The 27493-nt window shown below is 39.6% G+C and overlaps 2 protein-coding genes and 1 long non-coding RNA gene across 3 annotated transcripts; 2 read left to right on the forward strand and 1 right to left on the reverse strand.

Moving 5' to 3' along the window:
- The first annotated feature begins 98 nt into the window (after positions 1–98).
- glra4b (glycine receptor, alpha 4b) lies at positions 99–8199 on the forward strand. The gene is made up of 10 exons (XM_085364350.1): positions 99–157; positions 602–729; positions 1506–1573; positions 4362–4585; positions 5676–5758; positions 5860–5997; positions 6102–6316; positions 6960–7121; positions 7653–7745; positions 7861–8199. Exons 1-10 carry the CDS (start codon positions 99–101, stop codon positions 8122–8124), a joined length of 1434 nt encoding a protein of 477 aa, XP_085220476.1. The 3' UTR covers positions 8125–8199.
- LOC146623876 (uncharacterized) lies at positions 1502–12917 on the reverse strand. Its single transcript, XR_014906542.1, has 3 exons — positions 12788–12917; positions 6177–6307; positions 1502–1568 (listed from the first exon to the last, which is right to left on the reverse strand). It is a non-coding gene; the product is annotated as an uncharacterized LOC146623876 (long non-coding RNA).
- nufip2 (nuclear FMR1 interacting protein 2) lies at positions 12208–24077 on the forward strand. Its single transcript, XM_085364349.1, has 4 exons — positions 12208–12560; positions 14163–15845; positions 19803–19835; positions 20383–24077. The coding sequence occupies exons 1-4, from the start codon at positions 12413–12415 to the stop codon at positions 20433–20435; spliced, it is 1917 nt and encodes a 638-aa protein (XP_085220475.1). The 5' UTR covers positions 12208–12412; the 3' UTR covers positions 20436–24077.
- The last annotated feature ends 3416 nt before the right edge of the window (positions 24078–27493 follow it).

Raw genomic sequence — 27493 nt, forward strand, 5'->3', positions numbered from 1 at the left:
AGCCAGCGCCTGAAAGTTCTCCGCATCTCCGCATCCTTTTTTTTTTCCTTCCAAATTTTGGCTGTTTTTCTCTCATCTGTTGGGTCCACCAACTCAGAATGCTACTGCACATCCTGTGTCCACTGTGGGCTTCGTTTGTCATTTTTCAACAAGGCAGGTAAGATAGTTTTGAAAGTCTTTCCTTTCAAAAATGCAAGCGCCAGCCTGCACGCTTATTTGAAGGGGCAGTTACTGTACCTTACATGCTCCGATACTTCTTTAACAAAGAAGCTGCCGGCACAGCTTTTTCTCTTTAAGTGGAAAGAAACATGCATTAAATATTTTGTAATCTATAATTAAAAGCAACAGTTCCATTAGGTAAAAATACCCAATTAAATTTGCAAGATTTGAGAAACAGATCTTAAAAAAAAGAAAAAAGTAATTTCATGGATATTGTTCTTTTATTCAGAAAGCCTGCAATTTTATTCACAGCAGGACACCTTTAATCACAAAATGCATGTAATGTCCAAACTTAAATTTTAGCTTCTTAATACAAATTAGGAAGCTAGACATTAAGTTCATATTTATGTCAGTGAATCATCACTGCCCCATCACCCTGTAGGTCTGTGCAATGTAAGGAGCTGAAGTTCCCCAGCAGGGCAGTCAAGCCGCCCTCTCCCTCTGACTTTTTGGACAAACTGATGGGACGCACATCTGGCTATGATGCTCGCATCAGACCAAATTTCAAAGGTAACTGCACTCCCAGATGCAAATACTGCTCTATTTGAAAAGGTGTGAGAAAGAGTGCCGCTCAATTTGCACAACAATCTGTGCAGTGATGTGGCACAAATCCTTCACAGATGGGTCAGAGGCAAGAGATGCTGCAAGCTACGATGTCTCCATGCGAAAGTCTTTCTCCTTTTTTTCCTCCTCGTGTGTTGTTACGGTTTCTGTGTTGTCCCACACCCTAAGGTGATGGTGTCTTTTCACAGACGTCTCTTTCACATCGTTTTTATTTGACAGAAATGTGCGGTCATCCTTGCATGTTACCCCGAAGGCCCTTTCCAGTCCAATCTTGTGAAACTGGCAGAGTCTCTCTCACATAGTTCCTGCACCGCCTCTAGGGTCAAATTTCATATATATTTCATATTTGCTCCACATCCTTGTCGGTGCATTGTGGATAAATCTCTGCTGATTATCTATAAACACACCAATGTAAGTAAAACTGAATCAATAAATAATTGCCTCTTCGGAAATGACTCACTGAAATATTTAAAGTTCCAATGGTCGACAGATGGGCTACGCTAATGGGAGCGTACTGGAAATGACAACACAATTTCAGGCTTGTTATCGTGGATAAATCTTTATCAGGACACGGCATGGCATATTATGAAGGGAAAAAACAGATGTTGTGGTACAGGAATCCCCTGCTCTTCATCAGCTTTAATATTTGATGTGTTCCTTTTAGAAAACATCATCAGTGGTATTTAAGGAAGCAGTGTTACTAAGATGTGTCCTCCCGTCAGGTTCTCCTGTCAACGTGACCTGTAACATCTTCATCAACAGCTTTGGATCCATCACTGAAACAACTATGGTGAGAAAACATCTGTTTTAAATTTATCTGCTCTTTTTCGAAGGTGCCATTGTACAACATACATTTTAATGACTTAAAAAAAAACGGGTGTGTAACTTCAAATTTCTCGAATCCACATGAGTTCAAGAGTATACATACAGGCTCACATATATACTCACTTAAATCTTTTAAAAAGTGGTGCTGAAGGTTCTAAAACGTGTTATAACTTGACAAGGCCAAGGCCTATTAACTTTTTATTAGTGAAGTTAATAGACAGTTAATTAACAGTGCTCATTAGACTGACCAGTACTCAGAACAATAGAAATGTCCAAGAAACCCAATGAAGATCAGACAAGGAGAACTGTAGATTCTCCTTTTTGAACTTATTTATTTTTATTCATTGAACTGATGATTGTTTGATCATCAGAGGGTGCAGTCCAGGAATGAAGGGAATGCTCCACAATCAGTGCTTTCATGCTCGAGTGAAATTTGCAGTTCCTCTGATGGACAAGCCAAATGTTTTTATGGTCAGGCAAAGACTGAGTTGTTTGGCCACAATGACAGGAGGAGTAAAGGTGAGGCCTTTAAGTCTGAGAGCGCTGTACCAGCTAAGAAGTATGGTGGTGGTAGCATCATGCTCTGGGGCTGTTTTACCGTCAGTGGTACTGATAGATTGCACAGTGGCTGGATTAACGAAGGAGGAGGACTACCTCTAAATTCTTTAACTTCGCCTCAACTAAACAGACAAAAGTTGGACATAACTTAATGTTCCAATACAACAATCCAAAACATGCATCAAAACTGGTTTTGTAATGAATAACGTAGGATGAAACTTCTGGAATGGCCTTCCCAAAACCCTGAACTACATTTAAATCTGGGTCTGTGACAGACAATTTAAATGAACATTAATAATTCTGCCAATAAGAGGGCTTAAATATTCAAAATTATGCAAATGAAAGCTTGTCATTTGTATGACTGTGACTGAACTCCTTTGGGCTTTACCTCCATTATCTCTTTATTTTTGTCACATATACTGTTACAGTGGTGGATGTTCATAATAAATACAGCCAAAGTTTCTAATATTGACATCGTATGTGCTGATAATCCCAGTGAGGTAAAAGCTAAGGCTTCAGACTGCTCTAAACAGGCGATGGACCGAGGGTCTCCACCAAGGAGCACATAAGACAAATAAGGATTATTTTTGATTTATGATTCATGCAAAGCTACGGTAGTAAAATCCAAGAATATAAATATATAGTTGGAGGTGAGCATAATAGGTCCTCTTTAAAAATGTCACTTTGACTAAAGACTCAAGGAGTGCCTATAAATAGCTGAGCTTTTATGGGAGTGTCTGTAGCTAACATTTGTAGCCACTTTCACTGTAATAATGTTCAATATAAATTTGCATCATTGCCTCTAAGTTAGAAGTCGTAGCTCATATTAATCCCTTATACTCACAGAACATGTGAATAATGTACTGGAAACTATATTCACATCCTTTAATTCAGTCAAAGCAGTTATACTACAGCTTAGAGATACAATACTACAACTTTAAGGTCCCGTATTCGGTATTTTACTTAGTAAACATGTGCACGAATTAGCATAAAATAAGTCAGTCAGTATCACAATCAATCTGTATAACATTTTGTAATATGATAACTGGCACTAATCTTACTCTGACTGATGACTGAAGCTGCCAGTTAAAGCCAGTACCAAAACAAATGGAAAACCAATAGCACAGACCAATAGTTCCTGTGTCAAAATTTATAGGGGGGCAATTGTGCTTCTTTCCAGCTCCAACTTAGTAACTTAATTAAGTAAGTCTGCATGACTCAGAGTTGAAAATAATCCTTGTTAATTTACACTGGACCTTGGTGTCAGCCCCTCGGTTTATCTTCGGTCTGAAACAAGCAGTTTTAGCTCCCCTGTGTCAGGTCAGTTTGGTTGCCTCTCGCAAACCAAACAGCAGGCGGGTGGGGTTTCTGTGCTCACTGCCTGAGATGTGAGCCTGGGATGACTTCGTACAGAGCCAAGAGTAGAAAATCTGTCTGAAAACGAGTGTTTAAAACTGCCCGAAGCCCCGGGCTCACTGGTGAGCCAAAAAGCACTGACCTCATTATTTGAAACTCTGGCCGCATTTAATATGAGCATCCACGACTTTAATAGCAGTTGGAGAGCAGAGCTGGTTAAAGCTCATTTATGAGATGCATCAGACACTTTACTGTTTATTCATCTGAAGCTTCTTTTTTTTGTTTGGCTCCTCTCCGACTCTTGGTGGAGGCCAAGTTTCATGATGCCCAAACATACTATCATTAGATTATGACTGTTTAGTTGCTTCACCTTGTAAATGCATAACATAGTGTCAGCAAAGATCTTCTCATGTGTCTTTCTGTCTAAATAAGCAGCCATCCTTAATTTACAAGGCCTCTGGAGAATGTCTGGGGTTGGTCATGTTTGTTGATTTATTCACGTTTAGAGCCTGGAGAATTTGTGCATTTTGTAAAATACTAAAGGAGAGAGACATCAAATTTTAATTGATGAAATTGTAAGTGGAGTTTGCTGTTGTTCAGGTTATGGGAGCACTCAGGCCTGTTTGTCACCATTTGTCCCCTACCCAAACACACACAGACACACAGTCACGCCTGCCTGCTTAGAGGATGGTTCTTCTCTTTACTTTTGCCCTCTCGCTAAAATTAGATGCTTGAACATATGCTGCATACTTGCATGCATATGCAATATGCATATATCCATTTTTTCATCATTTATAAGTTTACACAGTTTTTAATTACGTGTTGCCTCCATAATTTAGGACTATCGGCTCAATGTATTTCTACGGCAGCAGTGGAATGACCCTCGACTAGCATATAAGGAGTACCCTGATGACTCTCTGGACTTGGACCCCTCAATGTTGGACTCCATTTGGAAACCTGACTTATTCTTTGCAAATGAAAAGGGAGCAAACTTTCACGAGGTTACAACAGACAACAAACTGCTGCGGATCTTCCAGAACGGAAATGTCCTCTACAGCATCAGGTGAGCCATTTTATGTGTGTTTATTAAATACGTGGGGTTAAGTTTTAATAGTACTTCAACTATCAAACACATTTCCAAAAATGCTTTGATGGGTAGCTCAGTGAATATAAAGTCTATTGAGAAGTACTGTAAACATCCAAGTGTATGGACTGCTACATATTTGTTTCACTCCAGTTCAGTTCAGTTGTAATTGCACTGTCCAGCATGCACTGTGAGCAAGATCTTGTTAAGCAGCTACTGCAGGCTAAAGAGGAATCAGGTCAGTAATGTGCTGCTAAAGCGCTGGTAAATCGTAGCATAATGGTAAAGAGTTATAAATAGAAAGAAAAAAAGAAGCATTAGTTCTAGTAATTAAGATAAACAGGAATAAAATCCTTTTTTTTAAGGTTGGTTATATTATTTATGGCCCCACTTGGGGAAAACCACAGTGTCTGTGGACGACATTAAACCAGGATCATTTATGTTCCTCCTTTCTGCAATATTGCTCATTTATGTGAGAGGCTTTGCTTTGTGAGTGCAGGAGGGGAAAAATAGAGAAATAGGTCAGTGAAACGAACAGCATAATACAGCATAATACAACAAAGAACGCTGTGACAGCTAAAGAACATCTGTGTGTTATCTATAAAGCCAACACCTGTACTAAATAACGGAATGCTTTCTAATCTCGGTCTTTATGTTCTGTAACCGGGGTACATCCCTATTTTTTTTTTTTTTTTTTTTTTTTTTAAACTGATGGTGGTGATGTGTGTGTCTCAGCCGATTTTTATATCAAGCCCACCATAAAGGCTGACATGATGTCTGTCAGCACCTGTCAGTGCTTTCTGCAGCCTGTAAAGGGGGCAGTGAAATAGAAAAATGGAAGGGAGGACAGGTGTCGGAGAGGTTTGAGCTGCTTGATGTGACCACTGATGTAAGGTGAGTGTTCAAAAAAAGGGTTTGAGTGACACATGAGTAAGAAATAGCCAGTACTGTGGAGTTCACAGGTGGTCGTTAGCCAAGTCCCCCATTCGCCTTTTTGCCTATGGGATAAGGTTCGAGGGTATCACCTTTTCATGTCATAGACTATTATGCTGCTGCTTCTGTTTTCCAGACTGACACTCACGCTTTCCTGTCCCATGGATTTGAAAAACTTCCCCATGGACAGCCAGACGTGCACCATGCAGCTTGAAAGCTGTGAGTTCATCTTCTTAGGCAGGCTAAGAAAACATTACATACAGGTTTTGACATAAAACTACTGCGTACTGCGTACTGTACACTTTCTCTTTCGCCTCTAGTTGGTTACACCATGAATGACCTGATTTTTGAATGGCTGGATGTGGGAGCAGTGCAAGTTGCTGATGATCTAATGCTCCCTCAGTTTGTGCTAAAAGAGGAGAAAGGTCTTGGTTACTGCACCAAGCACTACAACACAGGTACAGGACATATGACAACCCACTGTCCTACATTCTCAGTACACACTGTCCATCACCTTCTAATAAGACTTTCAGTTTGCACCTCTGCCTCCTCCTGTCGTCAGGTAAATTCACCTGCATTGAAGTCAAATTCTACCTAGAGCGCCAAATGGGCTACTACCTGATCCAGATGTACATACCGAGCCTGCTGACTGTCATCCTGTCTTGGGTGTCGTTCTGGATCAACATGGATGCAGCTCCCGCAAGGGTGGGATTGGGAATCACTACTGTGCTCACCATGACAACACAGAGCTCTGGCTCCAGGGCCTCCCTGCCAAAGGTCAGAAGCAAATTTCAGCAAGTTATCTGCTGTTTACTAAAAAGATAAAGTCAGAATGGAAATACAGAGGGGTTGTATGATTCCAAGAAAGTCAAATGAGATAAAATAGATTTAACAAGAGAATTTTTTAGCACCCAAATTTCAGTTTCTAATTGGACTACTCAACCTCACATTCATATTTAGCATCACCAGTCAGCTTAGCATGCATTTCATCGGGCTGTGGGATAATTTAGTTTTAACTTTTTTTCTAAGTGAATGGTATAATCAGTTTAATAAAAAATTTTTTTAATGTATTTAACATAAATATTATAAATGGAAATAATTAAATAATATAAAAATACAATAATATATCATCTTTCTTCACTCAGTCCAAAAGGAACCCCTTGCTGACCACATCCCAATGCTGAAGAACTACCTTAATAATGCACATTAACGCAATTGAGTAATAGTAATATTCCAGTTGTATTTTTAAAAAAGAAATCAGTGGCTTATACTTGATGCAAACTATTTTTGCTATGTTGACAGGTTTTATTAGTATTTTCTTTTGTGTATATGTACTGGAGGCTTCATTCAGCTGAGCTGGTGTTAAACTTCTTTCTGATTCTGATATTAATTGAGACAGTTGATTGTTATGGTTACGCAGGTATCCTATGTCAAAGCCATAGACATCTGGATGGCGGTGTGTCTTCTGTTTGTGTTTGCTGCACTACTGGAGTATGCAGCCGTCAACTTTGTTTCACGCCAGCACAAGGAGTTCTTCAGAATGAAAAAGAAACTCAAAGAGCAGCAGCAGCAGCAGAGAACTGTAAGTGCAGCCCACCCACTCAGGCCCTCAGGCAGCTGTCACCTGCTATTCCCTGTGCCCAGCTCTGCACGAGCTGCTACTCACCTGCATGCTACACTCCAGTCAGGAAAAGCACACAGCACTGACCTGTGATTAATTCAAGCCATCACCTTATTCTACTGCTGGCTGAATGTTCTCAACATCATGGATATCATGAGAAAGGGAAGAATAAGGAAGACAAATTAGGATAAATTACCCTTAAACTAGATGAGGCTCTTCTTTTGGCCAGTTCTTCACATTTTTGAGAAATTTGGCCTTCATTAAGGCAAGTTAAAGCAATGTGACAGCAGCTGAAGAGCTCTTTATACCTTTTATAATATTTATGCCTCAGTACACCTGACATCTGCTTTGATCTGCAGTGCAATACAATGCATGTGGCCTGACATCTATGCAGTAGAGCAAAGTTGTGCCAGTTTTGCAAACTGTTCAGTCAGTGCAGTCTGTTTGACGATTAAATAATTGTGCCGGCTTTCCTCCCACACTCACCCGCAGGGGACCGGTGACAGTAAGGTGAAAGGAAACAACATGTCAGGGAACAATGCTCCTCATGGGAATGCATCCCAGCAGTGCAGTGCCTGTGCCAGGGTATGTACTGTTGCCTTGCTCACCAGCCAATTGCTGGCTCCAAAGAAAGAAAAAACAAACAAACAGTTTAGCTTAGTGATTTGCAGTGAGTCTGTGCTGTGTCTTTGTCTTCCAGGAGGAGGAGCTGGCACAGCAGGGTTTTCTGCTCCAGAGTATTGGACTTGCACTGTCCTCTCAGGAAATGGATGCAACACCCATTTTTGCTGATCTACCTCCTGGTTTGGGTTTCTATGAGATACGGAGGCGTTTTGTGGATCGGGCCAAAAGGATTGATACCATCTCCCGAGCTGTTTTTCCCATGAGCTTCCTGATGTTTAACGTCCTTTATTGGGTTACCTATAAAGTTCTGCGACATGAAGACGTCCAAGGAATACTGTGACAGACTGAGGACCATGAACAAGTTGGCTACTTCCTTCACTGAGTCCTCAGTTGAGTCATGCAAGATGTGTTTTGACTGCATGTTCAGTGCCACTGAGCAATTCTGTGACCTGGAAGAGTCCAGCGGTTTCTTTACATTTTGAATAACAAAATGCACTTTTTATTAGCACTTATGCATTTTCACATTAGGTTACTGTGTGCATTTACAGTTCCATCAAGTCAAAGTTCTATAGAGGAAAATCTGTGCGTGCAGTTGCTGTAGCCTCACATGTACTCAGACTGCACCTTTACTTTTTTACTGTGCACGAATTTTACAGTGGGCATTGTGCAAAAACACGTGTCTGCAGTATCATTGAAAACATGTACTTGTTATTCACCGTAACTGTGATTCAAAGGAATCAAGAGTCTGATTGCAGGCTGCAAATATTATGGAATATGAATTTATATGATATTAGGTTTCCTGCTGAAGGAGCTCAATCTGTAATAAAGACTTGAATATCCTGTTTGAGAAATATGTTTGCTTGAAAAATACTTTGATCTCTTTGAATTAGTAATATTCATCTCAACCATCTGAACCTTTAGTTTCATATCTGCATACTGGCCAGATGTTGATATTATTAATATTTTATCAGGAACAAGAGTAACGTTATGTAAATGCAATTAAGGTAAGAAATATAGTATTATTAGAAACTAACAACTTCCAGAGAGCACTGTACTATTCCAAATAGTTTCTATTCATATGGTATTAAACACAGAGAAATAATCATTAACTACAGTGAGGAAATAATGTTTCAGTTTTTCAGAACCTGGCTTATTTGGTTGTCAGAATAGCTTTTTAAGCTGCACACATCTGGTACTGAGTTCTCCTAAGGGCTTGCAGAAAGTGTGTTTTACTGGTGTTTAACAAAGCCCACCTAAATTACACAGTAGGAGTACACTCTGTCTCTTCTTATCGAATAATCTCTGGAACACGTTGTTGGTACAGCTAAAATAAATACAGTTCGAAAAGTAGCGCAAAACCTTCACTCTTGACCCCATGGGAGGAGCTAGAGGTGACCATAGCCACATCGGAACAAAGCCTGACCACCCAACACAACCAATGGTGATGCATTAGAGCACTACGCAAACACTACTATTTTACTAGAAGAACATTTTATGTGGGACAATTTCTCAATAGTGTATTTTTACAGTACTCATATAAATGTACATTTTTTCTACACTTAAACAATTCCAGATCTGGTTTACAGTGAATGCAAAGTATAATCTAGACTTAGCATAAAGATCCTCTGCAATCCTAATAAACCTCGACAGTCTCAACCTTGTCATTGTATTAGAAATGGTCTGTTTCTGCCACCGTTTTGCCACCAGGGATCCAGTCCCTCATTTTATTGCTATTGTTAGGGTCCACGTTCCCCTTTAAAAAGGAGGGTCTGCTTAAATCAATAGAAACTTGTTCTGAGCGATCACTTTCATTCTGTGATGACGTATTTCTTTCCTGATGGGAGTGTTGTCTTACAGGATGACAACACATCCATCCACAGGGCACAAACAGTCACTGAAGGGTTTGATGAACATCCACAGTAATGGGAATTGTATGTTATGGTGTTTTGCATTCCCTAATTTTGAACCATCAGGGCTCAACACCAGCCATCATCCAAACACTTAATGAGGGTCTATTATCCCCACTGTACAGTTCTAGAGACTTTGAGAATCAATGCCAAGGCACAGTGAAGCTGTTCTGATGGGACACTGTGCTCCATGTCCCATCGCTGTTGTTTCTCACCGATCTGCAATTTAATGTGAAATTCTAAAGTTATTATAGTGTTACCTTTCACTGTTTAATGACAGATGCAAAAAGTTTGGTTCATTCAGACAACATTCAATTAAGTTGAATGTTTGCTTAATAGAGCTGACATTTTATTTCAAAAACTATCAGATCTATCTCACAAATGCTAAACTGCATTTCATTACATTTGTCTTCCATCTGATGCCCGAGTCAGTCTTCATTATGTTTGCAAATGATAAATAAGCCATGCAATAAATACCTTTTGAGCAATAACTTGTTCAGTACATCACATGAATTTTGTTCTTAAGGTATTGCTAGGTTAACATTTCTAGTCCATCACATGGTTTTAGCTTTTTATAAAATCAAGTTATCACATGAATTATTCATTTTAAAAAGTAGAAAAAGGGCAAACATCAGCACTGAGACTGTGTGAAACTAGTGTGACCTCTTTTTTTCCCCTCCTAAAAAGTGTCAAAGATAAGAGGATCCTTGACACTGTACTGTATTTGTGCGAATCAGCTACCCTCACCATGACGAATCCAGAATCGATGTTCATTTCAGTCGTTTTCTTCTACTATATTATACTCACCCTTGGATAACTACACTTGCATGCGTGAGCTTAGCTCAAACAAGGGACAGCCACCACAATTTCTTGCCTTTGTTTTGAATGAAAATTTGTCTTTCTTTTTTCTTTTTAGAGCTATACATTATTTAGGCCTAGTATTGTGTCCTATGGGGTATTTACCCAAATACTATGCCGAAGTTGAATTTTATTGTATGCACTTTTACATCACTCATGTAATTGTATGAAAAGCTACTTCTTCTACAACACTGTATTTAGTGTTTGTACTCTGGGGTTCACTCTAATTGTTTAAAGCATACAGGTTAATATAAAAAACATATGATGCTATGTTGTTAAAGAATTAGCTAACCAGAAGTATATTAAGTAAAAACAATATACACACTGATTAATAAGTAACTATGACTCAATAATGTGTATTATCACAGAAAAGGCCCGTTTTTACACTGGGTATTTCAAGTACATACTGATGCTACTTGCTAAGTAAGATTTTAAATCCCAAAATTAGATTCAGGGTAAAGGATTTTGCAACACTATGCAAAATACCTAGTAAATACCAAATAATATTCACACTCTTATAGTGTCACTTTTCCTGCTATATTACTTTTTAGGTATGTTGGGGCTCAGCATTGTCACAAGGGCCTGAAAAATAATGCACAAGCCAATGTAACGACTCACGGTTTTACAGTAGAACATTGCACTCTAAGAAGATGATCAATGTTCCTCACTTCCCCAACAAAGCAGTCTCTATGGCTTTGTGATTTTTTTAGCCACAAGAGGGTGTTGTTGGTCCGTTAAAGTCCTGCATAAGCAACGTTGCACTGTGCCGACCCCAGTTTGCACAAAAGTAAAGCACATAAACCTTCCTTTTTACACTGTGTCAGTCAAGAATGAATAATGAATTAGCTTATATGTTACATGCACATATAGTAACAGGGATGCTTAGCAACTTTTATAAGACTTATATATAAAAATGTGTGTGTGTGTGTGTGTGTATATATGTTTATATATATACATATATATATGTATATATATAAACTATTGCTGCGTATATATATATATACGTGTATATATATATATATGTATATATGTATATATACGTGTATATATACATATATATGTATATATACGTATATATACATATGTGTATATATACATATATATATGTATATATACGTGTATATATACATATGTATATATACATATATATACACACACATGTATATGTATATGTGTCTGTATACAAGGGCGATGCCAAATATGGGAAGCACTAAATGCATGTTACTTTTTTTAATGCCTCCTAACCCTAGTATACATTCACTTCGTGCTAAATTGCACCAACTACCCAATTGATATTATATTTTTAGATTATTATTTGTGTGCATACGCAAAGATTATTAGAGTAATGTTGTTGCTTGTTCAGAAAACGGGAACAATGTTCTTTACTGATTAAACACTCACAAGTGCATTGCTAATAAATTTGCAATAAGTATGTTTTTTCCACTTTGGGAGTGGGGTTGGTCTCGCCATCACCAACATGTGTCCACTGGCTTGAGACGTGGCAGCGCCTCCGGTCATGTGATTTTTGTTCGCACACGAACCCCACCCCGGTATCGCCCACCCCGAAAGGTTTTTTTCAATATCGCTCCTTCGTTATTCTACTGTCAGTTATCCGATTAAATACACGCACTGACAGAAAAAAAAAGTGTTGAGAAATATTCCCCTGCATAACTCAGCACAAATAACTAGACATGGATTTGAGTGGTGGCGGTGACCACCCAAAACAGAGCCATTTTTAGACGTTTACTGCTGACGTTTACAGAGGCTTCAAATAGCTTCCGTTTTACTCTGGTAGTGATTGGACTGTCCTGTACTTGAGTGAGCTAACATACTGGTTGAACAAGTCCGACATTCTTCACTTCAATGGAGGAACAGCCCAAAGACCGGGCACAAGACAGGCAATACCATCACCACGGAGACGACAGGCACTCTTTTCAGCAGTCAACTTGTCTAAAAAATGATCAGAGCCACTTCCAGTGCCAGCATCAGGAAACGCAGACGAAGAAAACAGGTTGGGCCATCCGGAAAAGTTAGCTAATGCTTGCTAGCCTTGGTCAGCTAATGTCAGTGAGCCGACTAGCTTTTGCTAACTAATTTGAACTAAATCGCGATTGAGGACTTAGCCTGCTAGCTAGCTATTAGTTAATATTATATATGGTTCCTTGAGATAATTTGGTAAATGTTTCAGCTGTTGAAAAGCTTGGCCCTTTTTGACGGATAGCCGGACGAAGAACTCACCGTTATGTTAGCAAGTTCGCTAGCTGACGTTGCGTGACAGTTGTCGCTGTGGTGGTTTGACACATCGGGGATTGACCTTGTGCGCCGGTTTCGCCAACCATTTTTCTTTTGCAAATGCATCTTAATCATCTCAAGGAACCCCTGCCATGTTGCCATGTGTTCTTAGTGCATTATTTGATAGGAGTGCACGGCAAGTTGTCCTCAACAATAGTCAAATCTGTGTCTTTTTTTGTTCGGCATGCTCATGTCCAGCTTAGGAAAACCGAGCCGGCTCCACTGGAATGTTCTGAGCTGCCATTTCCTGTCAGCCATGTTAGACTATCACTGCTGGCTAATGCTGTAGTTCCACAGCTAGTTAGAAATTGTTGTACAGGCAACCTACTTTGCTGTTCTGGCATGTCTCTGCTGTCATTTTGGCTGCTGTGGTTGTTGCTGTTGTTGCTGATAGGGCACAACAGTTCCTGGGCGTGTTGGTGGAAACCGAGCCGCTGGTTAGTTGACATTAGCTAAAGCTAGCCATCATTGACAGGCCTGTTGCATGTTGTCCAGTCAATGTGAAGCCAGGGAACAATTGGACAATGTCTTGTTTTGTGGCGCAGAGCTGACACTGTAAGCATCGTCCTTACGAGTATATATGCACGCGTATGATTGCTAGTGAGTAAGAACCGGCCTCTGTGTAAGAGAGGAGAGACTGTATGCAATCCATTGGGTGCTGCGCTCACAGACATTGAGGCAGCACCGTTGTGAATGGAAAGTCCTACGTTGACACAGCAATTCCCATGCGTCTCTGCCGTGCACGGGCCTGTTAATAGTTTATTGCTCCTCTGTGCGTGTACCATAAATGCTGTTGTGAGCGATCCTTGCAACAACTTGTCTCTGATGTCGAATATTCTCTGGGTTGGGGGAAGCTAAGCAAGAGTCCTTTGTTGTTGACAGTTGTGAAGCATATCTAATTTTACATGTAGTGAGCTCTCAGCTCATCTTGGAAGATTGTTAGGAAGTTTAATTTCACACAGCACTATAAGAATAATTATAAACCCAATAAAGAGATCATGGGTGTGGTTTATATGTAATACTAGAAAAACATTTAAACGTTTAATGTGCATCTCTTTTTACTTGGATTTGTTTAGGTTAAGAGTTGCATAGTCACTTTTTTTGCTAGTGTTGTCATGCTATTGCTATTGCTATTGTGATACCATGCGTGCGCACACACACAAAAAAATCTATAAAAGCCTTGTAGTTTCTCCAAGTATGAAACAGATTATTTGACACAGACTTTCAGGAAATGTAGTAGTTGTGGAGGTTTTCTGCCAGGTGAAAGGTGGTGGATGTGTTCCCTAATTTCAGTATGAACTGATTTTGTTTCCCCTTTCAGGCAATAAAAAAGTAAGCATCAGTGACGAGGAGGGAGAGAAGAATCCACATCTGTCTAATGCTGTTGGCATGTCGCATCCACCTAGCATCAATGCTAACAGACACACAATTAATACAAATGCAAAGCCCAAATCGACGCAAAAGCTGTGCACGACTGTTCCAAAAATAAGCATCAAAGGAATGGACCATAAGAAGAATATGGACTTTAAAAATGACAAGGAGAAGGTGCAGGATTTGAGTCATCATGAGGGCCCGCCTTTGGATAAGAAGGACTCCGTATTACTTCAAAATGGCGTCGTAAACTGTGGCTTAATTACAAATGGCTATTCTAGCAAGGACAATGACGGTAGTAGCTCGGAAGGTGGATATACTACTCCGAAGAAACGCAAGACCAGATGTAACAATACAAAGAACACTGATAATGTGATAAGAGAAAAGGAGAGAGACATGCAGCAGGGCCACACTACAGAGGAGCTGGGGGCTTTGAATCTAGAGACAAATGAGAAAGGAATGACCTCGAGACTCGATGGATTTAGAGCCACCCAGAAAGTAGAAACTCAGTCGACAGCCAAACGGGCTGTTGTATCAGAGGCTTCAGTGGGTGAATCTCAGAGGAAAAACTCTGATGGAAAGACAGTTGGCACCTTGGGTAAAAAAACTGAGGAAAGACACAAAGGCAAGCTTTCTTCACCTTCAAAAGAGGACTCATGGACTTTGTTCAAGCCTCCGCCAGTATTTCCTGTGGACAATAGCAGTGCTAAAATTGTTCCCAAGATCAGTTATGCAAGTAAAGTAAAAGAGAACCTCAACAAAGTAGCTCAAGGTGGAGGAGAGGCACTGCCTCCTCCTGTCAGACTGTCACAGGTCCCTATGTCTGCTATGAAAACCATCACCTCAGCTAGTTTTACTAATGGTCCTGTTTCTGGAAATGGAAACGGTTGCCCGTCAGTGGGTACCTTCTTAGCTCCTGCTGCTAGTAGTATTCCATCAGCCCAGTCTATCCTAAGTGGCGACAATGTAGCATCTCCTTTGGAAAGTAACTGTAGCTCCACAACTAGTCCTGTAGATGGAGAGGCATATGAGCTTAGAAAGTGTACTCTTTTAATTTACCCTTTAAATATGCAACCTGTACTCCCTAGCGCTCGTCACCTTGACCCACCAGCGGCTCAGACAAATCAGAAAGCCCTGGGAGATATCTTCCAGAATCAGTGGGGGCTTTCCTTCATTAATGAGCCCAACTTGGGCCCAGAAGGCGGAAATGGGCTGGTGCCCGGAGAGGACAAAACTACTGTGGTCACATCTAATAGCGAGTGTCAAGCTGTTGCAGCCAAGGTTGCCCAGCCTTGCTTTGACATTAGCCCATCATTGTTAGAGCCTGGGCCTTTGGTTCAAGACCCTGAGAAAAGGACTTGTATCCCTTGCATTGTGTCCAATGCTTGTCCTCCTGCTTATGGGATGAGTGAGGAGGAGAACAAGCTGCAGCCATGTGGCAAGGAAAAGACACAAGGTGCAGGAACTGCTGTGTTGGCCCCCAGTAAAGACAACGGTGCTAAGCCTGCGCAGGGTCAGCTAACCACTTTATTATTTGGCTCATCTAAAGAACAGGTTCTCTCTAAAGACATTAGCACGAGGTGTAGCTGGGGGTCCTTTGACGTTAAAGCTGCTGTCACTTATCACACTAAAGGTAAGTTTCACTCTCTGCTCTATCAAAAACATTAACCCAATAACCAGATTTGAATTCTTGTCATGTTTAAAAAAAGTCTATTTTTCTCTTATATTTCTTTAAGGTTTTGCTTACCTTGTTTGATAAAATAGCAGCTGTTTTATAGTTTTTCTACATCATGATGCTTTCTAAATGATCTTGCTATGTGTGTTCAGGTGTTGGACCAAAATTATTTCTGAAATGTTCCTCAAATGCACATCTGGGTGGTGATTCTTTTCTTTTCAAAATAGAAATATGTTTGTGTGGACTTAGCCTAAGATTCTGTTTTGGCACCACCTGTTCTGACTGTTAAAATTAGTGTAGCAGTTAACCTCAGCAAAAGTGCTTCAGCACACAGTCTGAGTAACTGTAGACAGCGTCTGATTTTTGCCTCACAGTTCTACCAAAGAAATGAACTAAGTCAGCCATAGATGACTTAATATGAAATTTGATTTGATTCTTTGCTAAGGTGAAATCGAATATTTGCACCTCACCAACCGAAATATCTTATCTATATTAAAAATGTTATTACCTTCCAAAAATGGCTTTTTGATAGGGCAAATGGTAGTTGTAGAGTAGTTTCGTTGCCTTTGAAAAAGTTACTACAAATACAGGACCAGGTCTGTGAGCACTTGGTCAGTTGCTGTCTTCAAAGTGACTTTGTGTTAAGGCGGTGATAAAACCGCAATAAGGTGGAGTCAGTCTGCTATCCATTTGTGATTGAATAGGGTTAAGTTAACAATGACATGCAGTCGGTTTGATAACATGAAGATTAACTGTGATAAAACGATGCAAAGAGACGTGTAGCAGACTACTGACTTTGACACTATGTTACAATCAGTCTGTCTCTGTTTATAAATTGGATGACAGTTTGTTATAAACCTTTACCAGTACGTCTGAGAGTGATTCCAAGCTGTGATTGTTTGTAGACAAGTTGCCAATCCCCTTGCAGTCAACACAGTCAACTTTTGGGTAAACGGTTAGTCACCACATACAGTGGGGCAAAAAAGTATTTAGTCAGCCACCGATTGTGCAAGTTCCCCCACTTAAAATGATGACAGAGGTCAGTAATTTGCACCAGAGGTACACTTCAACTGTGAGAGACAGAATGTGGAAAAAAAAATCCATGAATTCACATGGTAGGATTTGTAAAGAATTTATTCGTAAATTAGGGTGGAAAATAAGTATTTGGTCACCTCAAACAAGGAAAATCTCTGGCTCTCACAGACCTGTAACGTCTTCTGTAAGAAGCTTTTCTGTCCCCCACTCGTTACCTGTATGAATGGCACCTGTTTGAACTCATCATCTGTATAAAAGACAGCCTCAAACAGTCAGACTCCAAACTCCGCCATGGCCAAGACCAAAGAGCTTTCGAAGGACACCAGGAAAAGTATTGTAGACCTGCACCAGACTGGGAAGAGTGAATCTACAATAGGCAAGCAGCTTGGTGTGAAAAAATCAACTGTGGGAGCAATCATCAGAAAATGGAAGACATACAAGACCACTGATAATCTCCCTCGATCTGGGGCTCCACGCAAGATCTCATCCCGTGGGGTCAAAATGATCATGAGAACGGTGAGCAAAGATCCCAGAACCACACGGGGGGACCTGGTGAATGACCTGCAGAGAGCTGGGACCAAAGTAACAAAGGTCACCATCAGTAACACACTACAACGGCAGGGATTCAAATCCCGCAGTGCCAGACGTGTTCCGCTGCTGAAGCCAGTGCATGTCCAGGCCCGTCTGAAGTTTGCCAGAGAGCACATGGATGATACAGCAGAGGATTGGGAGAATGTCATGTGGTCAGATGAAACCAAAGTAGAACTTTTTGGTATAAACTCAACTCGTCGTGTTTGGAGGAAGAAGAATACTGAGTTGCATCCCAAGAACACCATACCTACTGTGAAGCATGGGGGTGGAAACATCATGCTATGGGGCTGTTTTTCTGCCAAGGGGACAGGACGACTGATCTGTGTTAAGGACAGAATGAAATGGGGCCATGTATCGTGAGATTTTGAGCCAAAACCTCCTTCCATCAGTGAGAACTTTGAAGATGAAACGAGGCTGGGTCTTCCAACATGACAATGATCCAAAACACACCGCCCGGGCAACAAAGGAGTGGCTCCGTAAGAAGCATTTGAAAGTCCTGGAGTGGCCTAGCCAGTCTCCAGACCTCAACCCCATAGAAAATCTGTGGCGGGAGTTGAAAGTCCGTGTTGCTCGGCGACAGCCCCAAAACATCACTGCTCTCGAGAAGATCTGCATGGAGGAATGGGCCAAAATACCAGCTACTGTGTGTGCAAACCTGGTAAAGACCTATAGTAAACGTTTGACCTCTGTTATTGCCAACAAAGGTTATGTTACAAAGTATTGAGTTGTATTTTTGTTATTGACCAAATACTTATTTTCCACCCTGATTTACGAATAAATTCTTTACAAATCCTACCATGTGGATTCATGGATTTTTTTTTATTTTTTATTTTTTTTTCACATTCGGTCTCTCACAGTTGAAGTGTACCTCTGGTGCAAATTACTGACCTCTGTCATCATTTTAGGTGGGGGAACTTGCACAATCGGTGGCTGACTAAATACTTTTTTGCCCCACTGTATGCTTGCAGTTAATTAGGGCTGCCACGATTAGTCGACTAGTCACGATTACGTCGACTATCAAAAATTTAACAGTCGATGCGTCGTTTGAAGCTTTGTAAGATCACAAAAGACTCAGGAATAAGTAGTAGGATTTAAGAGTGTAATAACGGACTGAAACAGAAGATGGCAGCAGTGCATGTACAAGGATGCCAGCTGCCGTTAAACCCCGAAGAAGTAGTAGCTTTGTCCCAGAATTCATAGCGCAGCCCTGCTCAGTTTCCAACAATGGCGGCAGCTAGTTAGTTTTAATATTACTGTTATTATTCTTTCTGGGTCACAAAATAAACGTTTAACATATTTTCAGGTGAGAATGTAGCTGTGTAAACCTCAAATATCTGCTCAGTTTATCAAGACGCCACATATTTTGAAAAGCGCTCCGAAGTCTGTTACCCACTAGCTCGATAGCTAGCCGGGGCAAAGCTCACTAGAGCCGGTGAGAACCCTGGACTCTGGGCAAATAGTTTTCAAACCCACCGCCGTCTTTCGCTACTCAGGTTAAACATGATATATAAGTCACTTAGATAACTTAAAAATGTTATTGTTTGGCTTTTTTTAGTATTCTATTTATTCCTGAGTAAATCAGTTTGGCTGAGATTAAAGTTATAGTTTTTACACAGCTGAATAAACGTCAAGCAGACAACTGATTATCAGAAGTGTGAGATGCTCGAGAATATACTCAGTTTTCCTGTTATATTTTAGATAGCAAGGAGTTTATTAAACTTCACCGAAACAATCTGCAAATGTAATCAAAATTTAATAAACTATCATCTTGCCTTTATTTTTAGTTAGCACATACCATAAACACTTAAAGCTGTAAGCTAATGATAGTTACATAAGAGCAGATGCATGCTGGTGCAATAAGCTGTACGTTTTCATGCTCTGATTAGTCGACTAATCGCAAAAATAATCGGTGACTAGTCGACTATCAAAATAATCGTTTGTGGCAGCCCTACAGTTAATCACCAACAGCAAACAAAATTCAATGTCAGTTGTTGAAATGTACGGGGCTTTTATTTTCCTTTTGCAGTGGTCATTTAAGGGTTCTCGCGATTGCTGTTCGATATGTAAAAGTATAATTTTGTTTAACAGCATCAAGCATGAACCTAAATTCAGATTTTGTCAACTGTGTAAAACACTAACTTGTAAAATGTTTACATATTTGCTTTTTTTTGTTTTTTGTTGTTGTTGCTGTTGCTTTCTTTTAATTGTTTTTTTTTTTTTTTGTTTGTTTGTTTTTTTTAAAGAATGTTTCATGATGAGCTAATGTGTGTTTTTGTTTCCTTTCATCAGAAATGGAATCCGTTTTCAACTTGCAAAAACAAGGTACAAAGATCCTGTCTTAAATATATGTGTTGGCACTGTTTTCCAAGCAAGGAATGGCTGTGGATTTAGGATTGGATTTAGTTCATTTTACCCATAGTTTTCTATAATGAAAAAAGGAAAAAAAACTTCAAATATTAATTTATTTGAAAGCCACCGTTTGAAACTTGCAGTTAAGGTCCAGAATACACTATGTCTGACAGTAGTAATAATAAGAAAGATGGGGGGTGTTTGTTTTTGTTTTGTTTTTTTTGTACCATTACTAAATGCTTCAGAAAGAAAATAATCGTATTGAATGACAAGATAAGAAAAAATAATGGGATAAAGCACGGCAGTGTTATCACACATTTATGAAATCCTCTGTGCTAGCTGAGACACTGAAATGACCAGCATGGCCACATTCACCTAAGTAAATGCTGAGGCACATTAGGGGTTAAGTCCTTAATGTGCTTCAGAGTAAGGCCATTTAATGCTTTAAGAAATGATGCGTAACATTTTAAAATAAACACAGAATCCTTGATCACCCTAATTCATCTCCTCTCTCCTGTAGATCCAAAAAGGGTAGTAATTTACGGCGAGACCAAGGATGGACCTGATCAGTGAGGTAGATGGCCTACAGTACTTACCTTCTTCTCTTCTGGGTGCTGCAGTTATCTACCTTGGAAATCACAAATCCTGTTGGATAGAAGTGACAACTGTGAAAACATTTGATAGTTTAGCATGACAGATTTTCCATGGTATCTCGGGTGGAATAACGGACTTCTCTGGGGGCATCAAAATGAACACATAAGCTCTGGATGGACGTTAAAAAGGAGCTGATTGGTGCCTCTCCAACATGACGAATGGACACTTTGGGCTGCGATCTTTGTTTGTCTCATGGCTCTTTAGTGATAATGTTTGGGAGTTCATCAAAAGGAAGGTGTTTTGGACTGCACCTCCCTAAGCCTTTATCCTGTTGACCTGTGGCAGCAGTCAGTCTGACTACAGCATGCCTCAGTCATGTTTTCTTTTACACATTCACAAGTTTCATTGTAGATATGTTAGACGTTATACATGCACATCTGTGTGCAAGCTTGAATTCATCATGAATGAAAGGAGAACACTCTGCAAAGCATTCTTTGGGGGGAGGTCTGTGGGGTCCCACTTAACTCTAAGTTAAATGGGAGCTTATAGGTGAGGCCCCATCCAGGAAGGGAGTCTTGTCTTAAATCAGTAAGGGAAAATTTAATTGCCCACATTTTCTTTTTGTGTCGTTTCGTCTTACCTAACATGAGTGTTATCTGCACTACAGTTTGACCCCAGAGCACAGGTACAAAAGTGCCCAGTTTGAAGGAAAGCCACCCCCTTTGTTTCACTGTTTATTAGGTGTGCTAAAGAGTCAAAAATAAGGTCTCCGTTAAATTCATCCTGAAGCTTTTCATACATTTCAGATTATTAGAAGGTTGTCACCGGCTGTTCTTAAACTGAGGTTCATTATACGTTCTATTAAATGAACTCTGAGTTGGGGAATAAGCTTGGTGACAAACTGTTAGGTAAAATAAAAGGAGGAGGAAAAAAGAGACATTGCTTCCACAAAAGTGTTCTGCATTTTGTGCTTTTTGTTCAGCAGTAAGGCTCAGGATGTCAATACAGATTATTTTGCCTGTATTTGTGTTCAGTTCCTCTTGTTCTACATTTTTACAATGTACTTTCTTGTTTTGTTTTTTCTTTTGACTCAGAATTTGGTCTTTACTTTTCTGCCTTGTACGGCATCGTTTTTCTTGCATGTTTACTGGTGGAAACGCACGAGTTGGAGGTCACTGTTCATCGGCATACAAAGATAACAGTAACAGAACAATTGCAATACTAATCTTAGTTCCCTAAGTAGACACTTTTTCAAACTGTTCAAATGTGAAGATTAGTTAAATGCTATTATGTTTTACTGTGGATAACCTATTACGTTTGCAAACCAGTGTGCAATAACACCGTGTGATCCATACATGCGTGTTGGGAGGGGTTGTGAGGGTTATGTAGAGCTACAACGTCATCAGCCAAGATGCTAGCGTGGCCTGCAGTGCAGTTCAGAATGTTTAAGGGTGTTCAGTTTGTTGCACGACTTCTAAATTCAATGGTGGGATATGTGTATATTTTTTAAAATTATTCTAAAGGCTCATGTTGTAAGATCCAAGTCTAGGCAGCCCAAATCTGCTAGCTGACCAGCTGTGATGTCAATTTTTTATTTTTTTTCCTTCACCATCAGCAAATCAAGATCGGTTTACTCAACAAAGCAACTGTCCAGGTTTTTCTCTAGAAGCTCTGATTTGGCTAATGTGTGGATTATTAGCACTTTATGTAAACTAATTGCTTTTATCTTATGATTAATAGACAAAATCTGTGTGTAGTGACGAGAAATCCTCCTTGAAAGAATGGCTCTGGGCTGTTACTTTTCAGAAAAAAAGCCGCTAAATATACAGAATTATTAAATATAACTCAGGTAGTGTTGATAAAGCCATGACTGTGTTTAATATTGTTTCTTGCCAAACGGCCCCCGTCACGTAAACGTTCTCATTGGAAAGGTTGACTTTAAGTCTGATTTATATAAAGTATCGTATGTTGTGACAACACACCAAAAAGTTAATACTTTGAGAAAAAAGTTGTCATGGCGTGGGAGGTGCTGTCATTAATCGTTTTGGGCTCTAAAATTGTTGTTTCTTTTCCTTTTAAGCACAGTGCTGCACAGGCTCTTTTCCATGTATCCTGGACTGTAACCTTGTAATCTCTGCCGGTTCATTTTCTCCCTTATGTGTTCATAGTGAAGCACCTCTTTGATTTATTAATGCTGAACATCAGCAGTGTTTCTACGGGGGTACACATGAGTTTTCAAGTACACTTCTTTCCACTGTGTCCTGATTAGGCAGCGGCACAGCTCGCGCTCATGCACGGAGAGGGGACGTCATAACTGCCGCCATGTTTTTGTACAAGTTGTCTTGACATTTAACTTCCACATCTAATCGCAGTCGGCTCTCTGGTATTTAAAAAGCTTTGTTTTGGCTTTCATTGTACACCATTTGATGGATGAGTGTATCAGCAGACGCTGCCCTCTGAACGAGAACGCTCGTGTCAGACGTGGTCAATGAGGAAGCAGGGGTAATTGAGGAGGTATAAGCGCTTATTTTTATGTTGTTCTGTGCTTGTGGAAAATTGACACTTAATCTGGCATCAATTTACAACAAACACCGCAGTTTAATTTCTTGCAATGGCCCATAATCTGTTTGCGGGGGGCAGGGGACACAATCAGGTTACTATATGGTTAATGTTCAGGCTGAAAGGATTATCAGTGCACAGCTATAGGCTTGTAAATGTAAAGCAGGGTGATCAGAATAACTAGTACGTGATCTTACTGTAGTATTATGATGAAAACACTATTTTCTCATGTGTGGGTTTGTTTTGTTTCTTTGGGGGGGGGGGTTGTTTTTGTTTTTTCTGTCTCTTTCCTTTTTAATGCTAGAGTGGTCCTGGTAGAGGGAAATCAGAGATTCTCCTTTGCTCCCACCCTGATGCCCCTCTTTTTCAAGCACTTAATACAGCAACAAGGCTATATTGAATATGCATATATTGAGAGAGAAATAATTATTCAGCATTGTAGCCTGCAAACCAAAAACAGGTTCTTGAAGCAGAGTAGGTGGTTAATCAGTGGTTTGTTTTTTGGGTGGTGGTGGGAGTGAGTGACTGTTGGTGTGGTGAGAAAGAAAAGCCTGATCATGTGGAGTTTATATTTCCACCCCCTCAGGATGTGCAATCACCTCAAGGATGCTTCCAGGTTGTGAGTGGCAAGTTTGTTTGTTTGGTGCGCGCATAGCGAGTTCTTCCTATTATATGCAAGTTCCTCGTATATTTCAAAAAAGTCCCTCGTTTCATGTTCAGGTGCCTGTGTTATAAAGAAAAACTTTTACAGCAATTTTGATTGTTTCAAATCTGCTTCCAGCGTATATCTGTGCCATTTTCTTTATTTCTTTTGTTTTGTTTTTTGGAACATTTGCAACGCTGTTCAAGTATTCTTTGGCTGTTCCTAATTGTTCTTCTTTTAAACGATGTGGATGCCACTGAAGGCGAGGAGCGTTTCAGGCGTCCTGTAGGTTGTGTTCACAGGTGCGACCTAAAGCCAAATCACACGGGCACGGGAGACAGATCTCTGCTCGCTGGTGTATACTCCAGTCCGTTGTCGAGTTAATGTCTGAACGTAGCACATAATTAATTTGAAATTATTTAACAAGTTTAATCTTTTAATGTGTTTAAAAAAAATAAAAATAAAAAAAAGTTTTATTTTTGAGTTATAATTTATCCATAGATGCACAAATAGGATGTGACTAAAATAAATAATTAAGAAAATCTCAATGTCTCATTTTTGATGAGCGCTAGAAGTTTAGTTAGTAAGGCTGATGTAGACCTACTACTTTTTTCTTTTTCTTTTTTCTTTTTTTTTTTTTTTTTTAAAAATCCCAATGTCAAGATATTTGCCCTCAATGGGTTTTGTTTGTTTGTTTTTCTCTCATCCAATTTTATACAAATTTCCTTAATTCTTCAGATAGTTCTGATGGAGTGATGAGCATTGAAAACACTGCATCCAGAGTTCCTCTTGATTATATTTTTATTTGTCGTGTTGTTGATCATGTTGTGAGGTGGGGGGGCGAGGTGATTTGTTTGTTTTTGTTTTTTTTGTTTGTTTTTTTTAAAGTGCAGTTCAACAGCTCTGAATCTGCTTTCGCCAAAGGTACACTACTCAGATATTCAGCTACTGAATGACAAATGCACAGACAGACAGAGGGCGGTTGATGGAGATGAGAAGTCACTACTGTAGCAGCTGAATGTCACTTTGAGCGCGTTGACTTACGGTGTGGGTGGGGGGGATTCTTAAAACAAATACCGGAAGTGCTGCTTCATCATCCAGTAATCAGTCATCTGTAACGGGAAATGCTGGACTTGGTGTTTGTGCTTGACTTAAAAACTGTCCCTCCTTTAAACTGTCATTGCCTCTTGGAAGTGTTTTAAATTTACATAGGGCTTTTTGTTTTGTTTAATTAAATTTTTTTTTATTTCAGTGACACCTGAGAGGTAGTTACAATGGGAGTAAACAAGGGCGACACATGTCCTTTTAAAGGATTCAGTCATAAGAGATGATATGATGTGCCGAATCGTCCTCCTTTTCTTTGTCATCTCAAATGGCTGCTGTTTGTGTTCATGCATTTTTTTTTTCTTTTTTTCTGCTCCTCCTCTCATCGATTCTCCATCTCTTGCCCTTCTTAAAACACGAGGCAATGGCATTTCTTTCTCATGTCTTACAGGTTGGCATTTAAGTTTTTAAGTGAGCAGTCTAATTATTTAATTTTCTTTTGTTTTTGAATTTAACAGAAGTGTCACATTAAAATGTTCGTTTTATTTTCAAAGCATGATAATAACCCTCAAATTCCAAACAATGTAATAGTCAATTTACAAAAAAAAAAAGAGAGAGAGAGAACTCCAGTGTTCACAATTTTAGTTTCCATTAAAATGTCAAATTTTCATGAAAGCAGTGTTTGTGTTTTCTGTTTTGGTTGCACACTGACACAGTGTTTCCTGTGACACATTATCTCAACCTTGTGCACTACAGACACGTTGCAAATCTTAAATCCCATTATCCAATTTAACCCACAGAGAAGCTTCAAGGCTTCTGTTTGATTCTTGTGGGTGTGACCCCTTTTTTTTTTTTTTTTTTTTTTTAAACTATCTTCTGTCCAGTTTTTATGAGCCTATGTGAATTGCAGCCTCATTTTCCTATTCTGATCGGATTGGCAACCAGTGTGGTCCTCTGCTGCCCACGTGCTCTTCTGCATACCTTGGTTGTAACAAATGGTTACTTGAGTTACTGTTGCCTTCCTATCTGATGCTCTGGCCTTTTTCCTCTGACCTCTGATCAACAAAACATTGTTCCACAGAGAACTGCTGCTCACTGGTTAGTTTCTTTTGGGACATTCTCTGTAAACTCTAGAGATCGTTCTGTGGGAAAATCCCTCAAACTTCAGCAGGCCGTCTTGATTGTCTCTGGCCTCTTTCTAAATGGTTGGAGTTGCTGCAGTGTTGGTTGATTAGGTAGTTGTACTAACAAACAGTTGAACAGGTGTACTTACAGAGTGGCTGATGAGTGTATATGGTACTTTACTACATATTGGATGGAGGTGATACATTTTCTGTTTGTAAGAATATTTTCTATCAGTTCTCATTTCTTCATATTTTGCTTGGAAAAACTGAAGTATTGTATAAAAGGCAAGTCCCGCATGCGGCTCTTTAGTCTTTACACTGCGGCTCCGCGTGGTTTGGGAAAATAAATTAGAAGTATTTAGCTGAAGTGTATTTTATTTATGTTAGTTCTTTTTATTTTTACTTTTATTTTTTTTAACTTGTAGTTCTAAATTGGAAGATTATTGTGATATTTAAATATAAAAATACAATTATATTTTATTTATTTTTTTCATCGCTCCCAATAAGCGTCACACTCGCGGACACTGGTATGCTCGCCGAAACGCTGTGCATATATCGAGACTTTCAACCCCAGGTAGGCCAATTAACTTCGGATCCACATTATGTCAGCAGCTGTTCTCCACCGTGAACTATGTTAAAAACAAACACTGCTCACGCCTCATAGATGACAGCTTACAGTCCTGCGTAAAGATGAAAGTGACTTTGTACAGCCCCGATTTGCAGATGCTGTGCACAGAGGTTCAGGAGCAGAAGTCCCATTGTAAACATATCACTGCAGACCCGACGATGTTTGCATGAACATGCTTTTCAGCATCTCTTTATTGACCACTTTTCATACACGGTTGCTGTAAGCATTCAGCCGGCTATAGCTTTTCAGCTCACAGCCCGACACATACCAACAACAGCATAGATGGCACAGACGTGAAGGTGGCGAGGCGTGATTGCGGGTGCCGCTAGGGTGCGTCCGCCTCCCCTGCAGACCACGTCTTGCCACACACATTAACCAGGTAAAATACATATTTAGGCAGAATTTTGCAAATATCTATTTTTAATTTTTTTAGCAGCATGGTGCTTTTTTCCCCCCCTATTATTATTATTATTATTATTATTATTATTATTATTATTATAATAATAGATAGATAGATATATCTATATTTATATCTATATTTATATCTATATTTATATCTATATTTATATCTATATTTATATCTATATTTATATCTATATTTATATCTATATATTTACCCAGATAGAGTGAGTTCGTTTTATAAGTCATGTCAAGGCTCCAAAACCCCAAAGGCAAAATATCTGGTGTGAGCCGCCACCACACCCGTTTTTGTTTACATGGATCATTTTAGTTCAGCTTTCCTTTTGTTATATTTCTTTAAGAGTTCAAAATGTCTTAATTATATACATAAATTGTAACTTTCTCTGTAGCACTTCATGGATTTCATAAGCAACACGCCTTAGTTGTTCACACAAAGCATAAAGGTAAAAAAAACAATATATACAGTGTTATCTTAATTTTAGATGTCAAAAAGTATTTGCGGCTCCCAGTGTTTTCGTTTGCGTGGAAACCAGGTTCAAATGGCTCTTTGGGTGTGAAAGGTTGCTGACCCCTGCTCTAGACTTTTGCGCAGTACTGCAGCTATGATAGACACAAACAG

Source organism: Diplotaxodon limnothrissa, linkage group LG10 (genome assembly GCF_057381915.1).
Source record: "Diplotaxodon limnothrissa isolate DT_005_m linkage group LG10, D_limnothrissa_male_GT1.1, whole genome shotgun sequence".
In the NCBI taxonomy this organism is placed as follows: domain Eukaryota; kingdom Metazoa; phylum Chordata; class Actinopteri; order Cichliformes; family Cichlidae; genus Diplotaxodon; species Diplotaxodon limnothrissa.

Bases quoted from the DNA above. Each gene is read 5' to 3' on its own strand.
- glra4b (XM_085364350.1), top strand. From the start codon at position 99: ATGCTACTGCACATCCTGTGTCCACTGTGGGCTTCGTTTGTCATTTTT. The intron at 6,317-6,959 runs GTCAGAAGCAAA...ATGGTTACGCAG, and splicing joins CCAGGGCCTCCCTGCCAAAG to GTATCCTATGTCAAAGCCAT. The intron at 7,746-7,860 runs GTATGTACTGTT...TTTGTCTTCCAG, and splicing joins AGTGCAGTGCCTGTGCCAGG to GAGGAGGAGCTGGCACAGCA.
- nufip2 (XM_085364349.1), top strand. From the start codon at position 12,413: ATGGAGGAACAGCCCAAAGACCGGGCACAAGACAGGCAATACCATCAC. The intron at 15,846-19,802 runs GTAAGTTTCACT...TCCTTTCATCAG, and splicing joins TGTCACTTATCACACTAAAG to AAATGGAATCCGTTTTCAAC. The intron at 19,836-20,382 runs GTACAAAGATCC...TCTCTCCTGTAG, and splicing joins TTTCAACTTGCAAAAACAAG to ATCCAAAAAGGGTAGTAATT.